The sequence below is a fragment of the Dermacentor variabilis genome, chromosome 1 (genome assembly GCF_050947875.1).
Source record: "Dermacentor variabilis isolate Ectoservices chromosome 1, ASM5094787v1, whole genome shotgun sequence".
Classification (NCBI taxonomy): Eukaryota; Metazoa; Arthropoda; class Arachnida; order Ixodida; family Ixodidae; genus Dermacentor; species Dermacentor variabilis.
In genome coordinates, this window is record NC_134568.1 from 207,019,832 (window position 1) to 207,033,478 (window position 13,647).

At 43.1% G+C, this 13,647-nt stretch overlaps 1 protein-coding gene across 4 annotated transcripts in view; it reads right to left on the bottom strand.

The window, feature by feature from the left end:
• LOC142591428 (GMP reductase 2-like) overlaps positions 1–13,458 on the bottom strand; it is a 49,566-nt gene extending 36,108 nt beyond the window's left edge. Inside the window, exons 1-3 of one of the 4 annotated variants that reach the window (XM_075703758.1) lie at positions 13,196–13,457; positions 12,966–13,085; positions 2,969–3,052 (exon numbers count right to left, since the gene is read on the bottom strand). In XM_075703758.1, the coding sequence (XP_075559873.1) occupies positions 2,969–3,052; positions 12,966–13,085; positions 13,196–13,282 (291 nt within the window). In that variant the 5' untranslated portion in view covers positions 13,283–13,457. Of the gene's footprint in view, positions 1–2,968; positions 3,053–3,755; positions 4,826–7,333; positions 7,357–12,965; positions 13,086–13,195 lie in introns of those variants that run through there. The other 3 variants (XM_075703778.1, XM_075703772.1, XM_075703764.1) reach the window with 3 other exon arrangements.
• Positions 13,459–13,647: the final 189 nt, after the last annotated feature.

A 13,647-nucleotide genomic window follows, 5' to 3' on the forward strand; every position in this document is an offset into this window, starting at 1 on the left:
TTTTTTTTTTTTTGGAGTGACCGTGAGAATCTCACTGCTTCTTAGGTACTGGCGGCACTGTCTCGCTAGCTGTTATGTACATCGTCTCTTGCAAGGAGCTGGGCACATGCTCTTGCAAGCATTGTGTTAGACATGAAGGCCTCGACTTGTGGGATGAGACCTTGGAGGCCACCAGGCCAGAGATGCATGCCCCTTCTGCTGGGGCAGCGGAGCAGCGCTAGCTGCAGCCACCAAGGGGGTGGATGGAGTCACTGGTGGCTCACTGCATGTGGGCCGTGCAGCCGCCGGAAGCCATTGTATCGCTGCCCCCCTGACGCACATCGGCAAAGCTGTTCTTGGGCAGGTATGACATCCACCTGCATGCCTCCTTGAATAGTTTCTTTTACTTTGATTGTGACGATTTCTTTTTCTTTCTTCCAAAACGAGCAGGACCGCAAGTATACGACGTGCTCGCCATCACATTTGACACAGTGTGGAGTGTTCTGGCATGTTTCAAAGGAATGTTCATTGGCACTACACTCAGCACAAGTCAGCCGGCTTCCACAGTTCTGTGAACTATGGTCAAACCTTTGGCAATTGAAGCATCTGAAAGGATTTGGCACATATGGCCTAACACGAATCTTGAGGCACTCGACCTCATTGGACTCGGGCAGAAAACTTAACCCAAAAGTAAGTACTAGGCGTATGGTGTGGATTTCTTTTCCGTCCCACCTCACCTTAATTCATTTCACACTGATAACGTTCTGATCACTCCAGCCCTCAAGTTCAGCTTCAGATAGCTCCAACAAATCAGCATTGGAGACGCCACCGCAGGTGGTATTCATGGTACGGTGCGGGATCATTGTTACTGGAACATCCCCGAGGGACACTAGATTGGACAGTTTTTCCTGCTGTTTCTGATCGCAAAACTCTAGAAGCAGATCACCGCTTGCCATTTTCGATGCTTTGTAACCTGGACCGAAAACTTCAGTCAGAGATTTTGAGACAACAGGGCGAGATAATTCTCACCGTGTTTTCAACTTTATCATAATGGATGATGTGAAAACGTGGAAACTTTTGTGTTCGGTTGGCAAAAAAATTTAAAGACATTGTTGATGCGCCCTCGTTTTTGAGGGCGATCAGGAAGTTTGGGGAAGAACTATCCATAGGTGTATCTACAGATTTAAGCAGAAACGCCAGTCAGGTTTGAATGACATGCACCAGAGGAAAAGCACTCCATGACTTTGTTAGGCCTACTGCATCTCTTGAGAGATGAATTCATCTCCTCTTAGACTGTTTAGCGCTACAGCTGTCCACCATGCCTGATGCAGATTCTTACGAATGCCACCAATACTCTGAGGTTGTACAAATCTCCATGTTGCTTTGCAACACCCCTAGCACAATCAAGCATTTTTCCATTGCTCCATTACAGAAAACATCCACTTGGCTGACATTTATTTGCTCTCCTTCAAGTTGTGCAAATAACATCCATTTTTAAAATGGCACACTGCACCATCGCTCACATAGGGACATGGAAATACAAGAGGGCCCTTTCTTCAAACCATTTGTACACTTCGTAGATAGTGCTGCATGTGTGCAGAATAATGGCAGCTGTCTTCGTTTAAGACGGCACAGAAATGGTTGCCTTCCTTCTAGCACAGGCAGACCGACACAATTGTTGTTTTTCAACAGTCATCAAACTCCACTAGGAAGAGCTACTTCCCAATTTTCTACAAAATCAAAATGCAGCGGTATGCTACCTCTCTCCAAAAGTCTGTTCTTATTGCTTATGGCTTTGCCTTGCAAGCACCTAAATATATTCATGATGAACCCATTTCCGTAAGTCCTCCAAAAGAAAATGTAGAAGACAGATGGACCGTTTCCTTGCAAGGTCTCCTCTCCCAGGTAGCAAACAGTACTATATCTTCTCTTTGTCAGCTCAGATGCAGTGAGAACAAACGTTAGGACCATGCCCTGCAATTGCTGAGCAAACATTCTTCACACGGCGGGTAACACACAAATTCAACTGCTCTCTGCTCTAATAAGGCCAATGACCTTCTTTAGGGCACATGGACAGTGTTACATTCTCTCTGAGGTCACATACAAACCCAACTTGGAGCACTGGAGGACTGGAGCACTTTATTAAGCAATTTTGACCAAAAAGTTTCACAGATGAGCCTTTGTTATATTTTCTTCTTTACCCTTCACCATGATACTGATGACATCCTTTTTATTTGGGCTCTTATGAACAGTTGAATTCATCTTTTGTATACTAATCCAGAGCCCCCTAAACTTCATGCTCTTTTGAAGTGATTGAAGCAATGTTGACATACAAAATCCATTTGCTCTAATGCACACACCTTCTAAATTTGCTTCAGAGTCCACATAGAGGGCTGATAAAGACAGCAAGCGAGAGAAGCAAAGCTTGTGAATGCTACACTGTGGCAGCTTGGGCCAGTCAGTACATACTCAACAGGGGAACATCGCAAAAAAAATGAAAAACAAGAAGGGGTACACACACCAGTGCTGAGTGCTCTTAAATGCTGTTACAAGAATAAGCCACTGGTAATTCTCCATCACACAAATGCTGTCATTGCAAGCAGTTGGGCGGTTAGTGACAATACAAGCTGCATTTCATTTTGGCACCCTTCACACAATGCACTACGTACTTCGCTGTGCCACACAAGATCCTTCTCCTTGAAAATTAAGTGCTCCCTCAACGTTACAGCAATAAAAGCATTCACATACATTTTTATGAGAATCTGAGAAGTTTGTAGACATGCCTCATAAATGCCAGTGAAAAAAACCCATAACAAATGCTATAACAGCACAAGAACCGAAGAACAAGTGGGACACGGTACCACACCAGTATGCAGCACAATAAATAATTTGAAATTGTGGGTGGAGCTTCACAGTTTACAGAAACATGCCTCTCTCACCCAGTATTCCATAGCTCATTGAGCACAGGTCAACAGACAACATGTCTCACCTCAAATATGCTTGGATTGGATGCATAGAAATCTTTCCATTGCTTCACAGAGTAGTGCTTGTGAATAGCAGTGAACATTAAGTGCTGCAATAAAATTCCACAGAACGTAAAGCAACACATTTCTCTCTGAATATAAGGGTCAGAAAAGTACATTATGCTATGGTGTCACTGTGACAATTGAAAGCCTTCAGTTCCAATTGGACAAAGGGAGGAGCCATAAAAACACTTCTATAGTACCGGCATGTCAACACCATAAACTCACGAACAATGCATTCTCACATATATTTGCCTTGTAGGAAATTCGAATACAGTAATGCAATGCTTTTACTTATTTTAACTGATCTTCAACAGTACCGGCCACATCAGTAATTATTACAAAGTTAAATTACACATGGCAAATATCCCCTCTTCTGTAAGATATGAAACAATGCATTATTAAAAATTTTAAAGCAAACAAAAAGTGTTTATAAACTAAAACACTTAAAGCAATTAAGGAAGCACAAAGCTACATACGTAAAACATAATGAAAATAATACACAACTTACAGTCTATGAGGTATGGAAATTTGTTGTATATAAAAAAACAGCATATGTACAGTGAAATAAAGGAAACTACAGGGAATTGGTAAACCCAACACCTGAACATGACTTTCAAATTACAGTGCACCCCTCATAGCAGTATTTATCTACAATTTGGGCCAAGATGAATTTAGTAGTGCAATGCACCTCCCCTTACTAGCATGATTATGAAGTCAGCTACATTGCCAAAGAAATGTTTGCAAGTATACCTTGGCCTTCAAAATGGTCGTGAAACGTGCATTCCGCATGCAAAAAATGGAAGGCCATGGACAAGTCTTGCTGCAGTTGCAGTGATAATTGCAGTTTGCTCTTGGAGAGAAAAGCAGCAGGGCCATTATTTTTGTAGTGATGCCTTCCTTCAATTCAATGGCACTCTGATCCCACCCTTCACTGCCAGTTGATCGCATTGATAACACGGGAAAAACATCACTATGACCACTGATGATGCATGAAAAGCGCAAGAAGAAATAGCATCAAAAAAGGCATCGCTAGAAAATCGCAGCTCAGTACTGTTGGTAGATGCTCTTTCTGTTGGCAAAATACTGCAACTATACAGGGTGATAATTTTGAAGTTTTATGGAATTTTTAAAAATAGCCTGTTGCAGACAACATAATTTTAGTCCTCGAGCTGGATTATTGAGAGAGGTGCACATTGCTTTTATTTATTTTAATTTTATAAAAACTGCAATCACCATGCAGTGATTTTAGCAAAGTGGTACAAGCATAATTAATACAATTAATATAACGTACATAAAATGCACAGGTTAATAAAACTGCTATTTGAATAAAAACAAAAGCACACAGGTTGGGCACACACAAGGTTACATCAAAGAAGAAACATGACAAGAAAGAAGTTAATGTTGGCGCAGAGACAACATTATGTTGTAGCTGGTTCCAGTCTACTATGGTGCCAGGGACGAATGAATACTTGAAAGAGTTGCTACGTGAAGAAAGGGAGTTATAGTGAAATTATGTCTCTGACAAGTAGCGTATCCGATGAGAAGGATATAATTTCTGTTATGTAACTCTCATAAAACCCTTTTGTTAGCTGATATAAGAACTTCAATTGCGAACAACAATTTGCTTGTGCCAGAGAAGAAAGATTAGCTCTCTTCAAAAGCTCTGTAACAGAAGTTCTTGTAAATGTACGGTTCTTCTTTGTACCTGTTCTAGTTTGGCGATGTTAGTTTTTGTAAAATTAACAATTTACACAAGAAGTCAAAACACATATTCAACTAATTAACAAAGATCTACTAGTTAGCTTCTGAATTAATTATTTTACGGCACATATTGCAATTTACTCATTGTAGTCGGTGAGCTTTCAAGGCATATCCACTTCGAATTAATTTCCAGAATGACGCCAGTTTGCAGATATGCGCCATCAAACTTGACATAAAAATGCACTGTTGCTCCACTTATTTAACAAAAGGCTCTTTTATGCACTGAAGCACAAAAGTAACTGCAATGCCCATATATTTCATTCCACATTTTGGGAAACACTATCGAAAAACTGGCGTCATGCTGGAAATTTATTTTAAGTGGATACACCTTGCAAGCTCACTAGCTACAATTTGTAAATTACAATTTGTGCCGTAATGCAATTAATTAACAATTAGAATTTTTTGTTACTTAGTTAAATATGTGTTTCAATTTATTGTGCCGGTAATGTTCAATTCTTGGAATAATCTAGCTCAAGGACAAGAAATATGCTATCTTCCACAGGCGATTTTAAAAATTCTATAAAACTTAAACCTTATCACACTGTATGTAATGACTATGCAAAAACACAAGGATGCAGTCACTGTTTCTTTAGTAAATTGCACTGCTGCTCATTTACATTTTTAATTCTGGTAGGTTTAGTTTGAAGTGTTCAGAAAAAAATGGGAAGAGGGGTGAAAATGCCCCCCTTCCCTTTTTTCTGTCCCAAAAGCCTTCTGGGTTTAAATTTTCAGAACTGCACTTAAATATATGCACCTTTGTTAGCATAATTGAATGTCAAATCCCACATTACTTAAAGCTAACGACAATAAAGATTTAATAAGCTAAGGGAGAGCACACACAGCATGATCTATTCTTAAGATATGCACTTTCTAAACTCTTAAATATGCCTACCATGTGATCCCTTTGTAATGGTCAATATGTACTGTAACTATATAATGTTAAAGGTATTCTAAAAATAGATACAAGCATATAATGAAAATACACACAATAATTGTTGAAAAATGAACTGGTACTCTTAGTTTTACTATAGAAATTATATGTGTCACAGTTGTGAAACTTTTCTTTAAGGTCTTTTTGGAGACATTGCCATCGCTACATAGGACCCTTTCATATTTGTAAAGCTAACTTTCCTGCACAGCAGGTTGCCTAACTAATGGCAGTGTAGTCTTTATTGCAAACAGCATGTATGAGAACAGTTTGCTTGTACAATCTTTGTCCGTAAAGTTTCGAGACAGATTTATTTTATTCTCTAGAAATTATTCCCCAAAACAAATGTTAGTGCGTATGTGCAGCGCCATCTTTTCGGGCTAGCCTGAGCTATTTATGTTAATTGCTGTGGCAGCCGCTAGATGGCACTACATGTAGAAAAATACGTTGTCACCAATCGTTTACACATTCTACTGTGAGTGAATGTGGAGAGATGGACATCCATCTCGAACAGCGAGTAAACATAAAATTCTGTGTGAAGCTTGGCAAAAAGACATATGAGCTCTTTCATGACGCTTACGGCAACGAGACATTATCGCGGGTGCGAGTTTTCGAGTGGCACAAGAGGTTCGTTTCGGGTAGAACGTTGGTGGAAGACAAGACAAGGCAGGGGCACCCTGCAACCTCACAGAATGAAAACAATGTGGCTCAGATCAGGGAGATCGTACAGCAAGACCGCACCATTAGTCCGCATGCTATCGGATGCTCTAGACATTGGTAAGACAACATGCCACCAAATTTTGTTTGAGAACTTGGGGAAATGAAAGCTGATTGCCAGACTTGTGCCGCACTCCCTCACACAGGACCAGAAGGACACGCGGAAATCAGTGAGTGCCGATTTGCTCTCCCAAGGCAGAGAAGGATGCTGCATTCGTCGACAGCATCATTGCTGAAGACGAAACATGGTGTTTTCAATACTATCTTCAAACAAAAAGGTAGAGCGCCGAATGGCGGTCCACAAGCTCTCTGGCATCAAGAAAGGTGCAGCGACAGAAGACCAAAACAAACATGATGCTGATAGTTTTTTCAATGCCGGAGGTGTTATACACCACGAGTTCGTCCCATAAGGGCAGACGGTGAATCAGGAGTTTTACATCCACGTGCTCCAACACATGCGTGATGTACTGCGATGCCGTCACCCTGACTTATGGGCATTTGGACAATGGAGCTTTCTCCACGATAACGCACAGTGCTCTCAGCATGACAAAATTTCTGACCAAGCACAGCATTACTGTACTTCCCCATCTACCATACTCGCCTGACCTCCCCCCCTTGCGATTTTTTCCTCTTTCCTCATGTGGGGAGCGTGGAGGCCATTCAAGACGCCACAACAAAGGAGCTGACAGCCCTGCCAAAAGAAGCATTTTCCAACTGTTTCAAAGATCTCAAGAAGCGTTGGAAGCTGTGTATAGAGTGCAAGGGAGACTATTTCGATGGGGCACTGCACAAATGATTTCACTGTTAAATACATTTTTTTTAATGGACTCAAATCTCGGAACTTTACAGACAAAGGTTGTATTATGGCTTGGAAAAAGTAGAAGTGGCTCTCGTGATAAAACCATGTATGAGAGACAGATACCTCAGCATGTGCAGCTAGCACTTCATCTTCATTTGAACGATGACAGGCGCCGCCATTACTTGGGCAAATGTGCAATGCAGAGAAGTGAACTTGTAAACTAGAAAAAAGATTGTATGCGAGAAACTCGGATGATGTCAAAGCCTATAATGGTCTGATTTTAGCAGTCAGGTGAAGGTGTCAATGCAGTCAATTTGTCACTATCTTTCATCATCCACCAATTGCTGAGAGAGAGAGAGAGAGAGAGAGAACATTTTATTTTCACTGTAGGACGGGAGTCAAAAACCCTCAGTGCAGGGTCTCGCTGGCGGCGTAGTTCAGTGCTGTGCTGATATAGTCCGCCAGGTACTTTGGGTCTCGAAGGGGAGTGGGGGATGGAAAGCAGACCCAGAAAACATGCAGGCCATTGGGGTGGTCTCCACAATGTCAGCAGGGCAGAGGGTCCTTAATGAGAAGGCTACAAAGGAGGTATATGCGTGCAGGGGTGAGCAGTGTGTTTGTGCCTGGCGAATGACGGTACCTTTTATGCGAGTGAGGCCAGGGCAAAGCTATGCAAATTCTCTTCGCTCATCTCGGTATGGGTGTAGTTCTGGGGGCTTCCCTACGCAATCACCTGGGCTTGATGAGGGGAATGTTGGCAGGCTGGAGTAACATCTCAGCTCATTCCTTCCCTGACAGTCCACCAAGACCAGGGACCCAGACTATCTCTACCGGGCTATGTATATATTTGTGGAGCTGTTTACTAATGGGCGCAGGGCGTTTGTTGTGAAGGAGTTCCCTTAAACACCCTGTGTGCACATATCACTGTAACATCGTTTCTTCGCCACACTATGCCTAGAATCTACAATAAACTTCACCATGACTGACAGTTTCTCTCACTGGAAATTTCATTACACATTGCTGTTCCATGACCTCAAGACAAACAGGTCATCAAACTGAACTGCTGCATGTGTTTAGAACAGTGCGCCACATGGGGAACTGCGATTATGTTACATTGTCTGAAAATGTTGACCACACTGCTGTCGTTAAATTTTGCCTTCTGTAGGTTAAATCCCTGTCAACTTTCAATGGCCTGTGCATAACTGTAGTACCTGAACAATCAATTTTTATTTCATAATTTTTACCTTTCTTTTAATTTTTCATTTGCACAGTTCTGCAATTGCTCTTATTAAGTGCTCCATTTCCCTAACTGTCGTATCTACAGCTTCTTGTGTGTGTGTGTTATTTTTTTCTGTGCTTGTATATTATACTATTGCAAAGGCCATGTTCCAGTGCTGAACGTTTATGTCTGAGCCCTGCACATCTGCAACTGATGTACGAAAAAAAATCTAATTCAGGTATCTGCAGTAGCATTGCCAAATGCTGAAATCACAAAGCCCTCCAATTAACAGTAAAAATTAAGACCAACTCTTAGGCACTGGCTCCATTACCATAAAAACCAATAAGCGCTCCAAATACGTTCTAAACAATGTGATTAGCCACATATTTTCCTATCATACTAGGGGAACTCAGGCATAAAAATGTTTGAAGACAAGCCTGAAGATAAGAAAAATCCACATACTAACCACCATTTCCATCATAGATGAATAATTGCAGCGCCAGAGTTGTCTAGTAATTTTTGTAGAAAACTATGTGATTGGCAATGTCATTTACCAATGCTGTGAATTTGCCTATAAAAATCAGACTTCAATTTGTTTTAAAGCATAAAATAAATTTACACTTGGAATCACAGCTGAATAATTGCAGCGCCAGAGTTCTCTAGTAATTTTTGTAGGAAACTATGCGATTGGCAATGTCATCTACCAATGCTGTGAATTTGCCTATAGAAATCAGACTGAATCAGACAAAGCATGAAAGGAATTTACACTAGGAATGAGCTTTACAGGCACTATTGACCCTTTTGGTAACAATCTTCTGGGTGCTGTCATCTTTGATCACATGGTGACTTGTCCAGTGCTTGCCTCAGCTGCTCCAATTGCCTCTCTATTTACAAAGGATGTGTACAACGCCAGTGCAGCTCAGCAAATCACTGTTTCGGGAGATATCGTAGACGGTGACTGGGTGGATGACACGAAGCTTTGGCCACAGCTTCAGAGAACATGTAAAAGCACTTTGGGAGCTGATTAAGCTATGTTCAAATGGGGCGAGCAGCATTTATGTTGCTTGTTCTAAAAGCAGGGCTAAATATATATTTCAAGCTATCCAAACTTTCCACTCATTAATTAAATTAGAATTAGTGTTTTGCTCTTCATTGTTTATTTGGCAAAAACTTTGAAGCAGCAGTTTGTCACGTTTGACTCAGTAAATTTCCTCGCTGCGGTCACTATCCAATTATTTTCTGCCTAATTGCTCGCGGGTGGACTCAGTTCCAATATAAATTTGTTCCTGCTACACACAAGGCTTGAAAAACAGCTGTTTTGCACATTGTTACACTTTGTAGCAAAGATTTATTATCGCTCATAACTCACTCTTGTGCATCATCATGAAACATTCAGCTTCGACCATTCGTGCACTATCGGTGTAGTCCATCATTTATTGTGCGTATATAGTGCACATATATTCAAGTGTACACCCATTCACTTATTCTTGACACGTTGGCAATAGAGTGAGCGCAAGTTTCCGTGCCAGTTTGGGCAGATGTGTGCAGACAGTGTGTGCGAAACTTACTATGACAGGAAACGGCGCTACTCCCTTTGTCATTGCTTAAAGGCCCCTCACCAGGTCTGGCCATTTTGAGCTGACAAGTGCAGAGCATACATTGCACGATAACGATTGCATCTGCAAAGTATTACATCACTACACGCCGCGGAAAGATCTGAAATTTCAAACCGAACGCTGTTTTTCCTTCTCCTCACGGCTGCCGCGCTCCAAGCTGGACGGTGACGTAGTCGTGCCCCTGTGCCTGCGTAGTTGTGTCCGCAGTGTGACGTCGCTCGTGGTGACATGTGACTTCCAAGAATTATTCAAGACATCTGTTATCTGTGCGATCTGTTGCTTGAATTGACGAATTGAAGTTTAGAGAAATAATAAAACACACAAACAAAATGTCTGTGTGTTTTTTGTTTTACTTCGCACCGAAGCAAGAGAGATGTACTTCCGCTTCGTCTGCTTGTTTCCACGGTTGTGCAGTCATGTGCGCAGATACCAAAACTATGCCATTTTCTACGGTGTTCCAGTGCGAGATCATGCTCTGCGATCCACTCATTCTGCCTCAGTATTCATGTAGCACTGAATCTAGTCATGTTTCCTTGTGCACAGCGGGCAGAATCGTGCACTCCGCAAACAAGACAACAGCTCGCACGCGATGCCTGCCGTGCGTAGCGCCGAAAAAAAAAAAGCGAGGAGAAAATGAAGGCGGGACCTGTGACGTATGCGTCATGCAATCCTCAAGGTCCAGTATGGGAGAATGCAGGGAATAGATTTTCGCTTGCGTAGACTAGACGGGGCGAGTGGAGAGAGCGTCTTGCTTGGCAATGGAGCCCGCCTGCTGAAATCATGGGTTTGCGGCACTGAAATGTTTCCATCTCAACTATTAATGAGCTGATATGAAAAAATTTTGTGGCAGAACACTCTCTAGAGGAAACGTAACAACTTCTAGCATATAGCCAAAATTTGCTACGGCGCCTGGTGAGGGGCCCTCTAACAAGCGGTATTCACTCATGCAAACGTTCCAGGGCAAGAAGACGCTGGCGGAGGAGCAAATTTCTGTGTAAACCGGAAAACCGTGCATCCTGAAGTGCCGGTAACACGGACAGTTCTAGCAGGGGTCTGCGAACTTGGTTACACAGATGCATTCCATTCCGCAATATCCCAGTCACTATTTTTGCTGCAAACTACTGCACGTGTCTTGAAGCCACCCCTCCACAACTTGTAGCATGATTGAGGCACAGTGCATCAGTGAAAACTCAGTTGAATTTCCAACAGCTGATTGCCCAGAAGCAAGGTAGAAAGGTAGTAATGGTTTTGCATTCCTGCACTGTCGCTGAGGCCACGTGCGGCACACTGCCATAAGTGCCATCTCGTTTCTCTAGAACAAAGTGCTCCGCGAAAAGGGTCAGTATGTTTAATTATTTAAATGCTGCAAGCACTTCAGATGCCTGTAAAGCTTTCAATTCACGGAAATTGGTGATTCTGTGTTATCAGAGAGAACAGACACTCTACTTGCTGTTCCATTTGGACAATACCTGAAGTTGGACAATATGCAGCAAACCTAATTAAGAGAGTTTTAGGTTAGGGGACGCAAGCTGCTTGCGTACGCATGAACTAGGGGCGACGGTACTGCGCATGCACGTACGCAAGCTGCTTGCATCCCCTAATCTAAAGGTCCGTTCGATTTGCCTGCACCACTGCAAACGAGTTCACGGTGGTTCACAAGAAGTTCAAAAATTGTGCAGCTAGATTCTTGCGGTGCAGGAACAGTGCGACACTCGAAACAAATGCCAAGGTGCAGACGCGGTGCAGGCCTTATGTTTTGTTTGACTAATGTGCACGGAGTGCATAAGTTTGAGTGGTCCCGAACTGCTGGTATGATCGGCTTCTGAGGTGTATAAGTACATCCGCGCATGCGTAGACACGGCAGGCGCGCGTAAGTGGGGTTTTAAAGGTGCTTGCGGCCGTGCGCTACGTCGTCTGCTGCGCTGCTCCTTCGCACCTGTATGCCTGCACCACGTCAGCACTGACAGGAGAGAGTGCAGCAAAATCATGAACCAGCCCTACACCTCTCCTGCACGTTTTGAAACGAACGGCGTGGTTCAGAGGGCGCCATTGCTGCACCCCTGAAACGAATGGCAGGGCGCAACACCTCGTGAACTGGTTCAGGTGGTGCAGGCTATAGTGCAGGCGAATCGAACGTAGCTTAACACTCTCTATTGCTTGCATTAAGAAAAAAAATTATGGGGTTTTACGCGCCAAAACCACTTTTTGATTATGAGGCACGCTGTAGTGGAAGACTCCGGAAATTTCGACCACCTGGGGATCTTTAACGTGCACCTAAATCTAAGTACACGGGTGTTTTCGCATTTCGCCCCCATCCAAATGTGGCCGCCGTGACCGGGATTCAATCCCGCGTTCTCGTGCTCAGCAGCCCAACGCCATAGCCACTGAGTGTGCATTAAGAGTTTACAATTTTATACCGCTAGCGGACAGGCGTGCCAGGAAGGGTTCAAGGCTTGGAAGCGATTTCTGTGAAACACGTATACCGTTCATCCACGCAAACTTCTGCTTAAACGCAAAACGTGCAACCTTTTCTTTAAGCCATTTTGACCAGTTCAATTGGACAAACATCACTTACAGCGCGTATATAGACAGGGACCAAAAGAACGACGAATACAAGCGCTTGTCTATGTACGCGCTGTAAGTGATGTTTGCAATGGAATACCAACTAGCCCGTACCCAAACCCTGCGACAACTACGACCAACTACTAGCAAATATATCAGCAAATCTTTTTTCATTCATTTAATCATCCTTATTCACCCCCATCCCATACCCCTGTATGCGCTGAGGCATTTACCCTCGCATTGAAAAAAAAAAAAATACTAGCACCCCCTCCCTCTTCCTTTTCTTCTGCGAAGTAATATACACAGCAAATGGCAGGGCCCGACAGTGTTGAGAAATCATGAATGCAAATATACAGACCTTAGCCAGCACCTTTGCCATTTCAAACGTCCCTACGGTATCCATGTTAGCGGCGATTATGGGTATTCCTGTGTAAGTTGATTTTGAATTTCTGAACTTGAATGTGCGGTTGAGATCGACCTGATGGGAAAAAAAGAGAACGGGCTAATAAAGAACACCTTGATTAAAAAACACGCACGGCGATGATTCTCGTGACACCAAAGGCCAGTGCGCGCCAACACAAGGCTCACCTCCACCCTGCTCTTGAGCGTGCTCCGTTTAGGTCGAAGCAACACGTCTTTGAAATCAAGTTTCACATCGTTGTCAATGTGCGGCATATTGAATGACAAGCGTTGCTTAGGAACACGTCAAATCGACAGCACTTGCAAAGAATACGCTTTTTCTGGACGCTTTCGTTCAGAATCCGGCAACCTAACAAAAAGAACGTGCACGGGTAGCTCAAGCACCGGTAAGGGTAAGCACATGCAGCAGGCGCCGCACACTCTCTAGATCGCTCTAGATCCAGCGATCGCCATAGAGGGCGAAAAAGCAAACGGGGCGCGTTTCAGCGTGAAGCGCGCAAGTGGAGCTACTGTACCTTTACATACTGTAACCCATAGAGTTAGTAGCTTGTTCTCTACAGCAGTGTCTAGAGTTAGTATGATAACTCTATGATGTAACCTGTAAGGACCTCCCGAGCGGA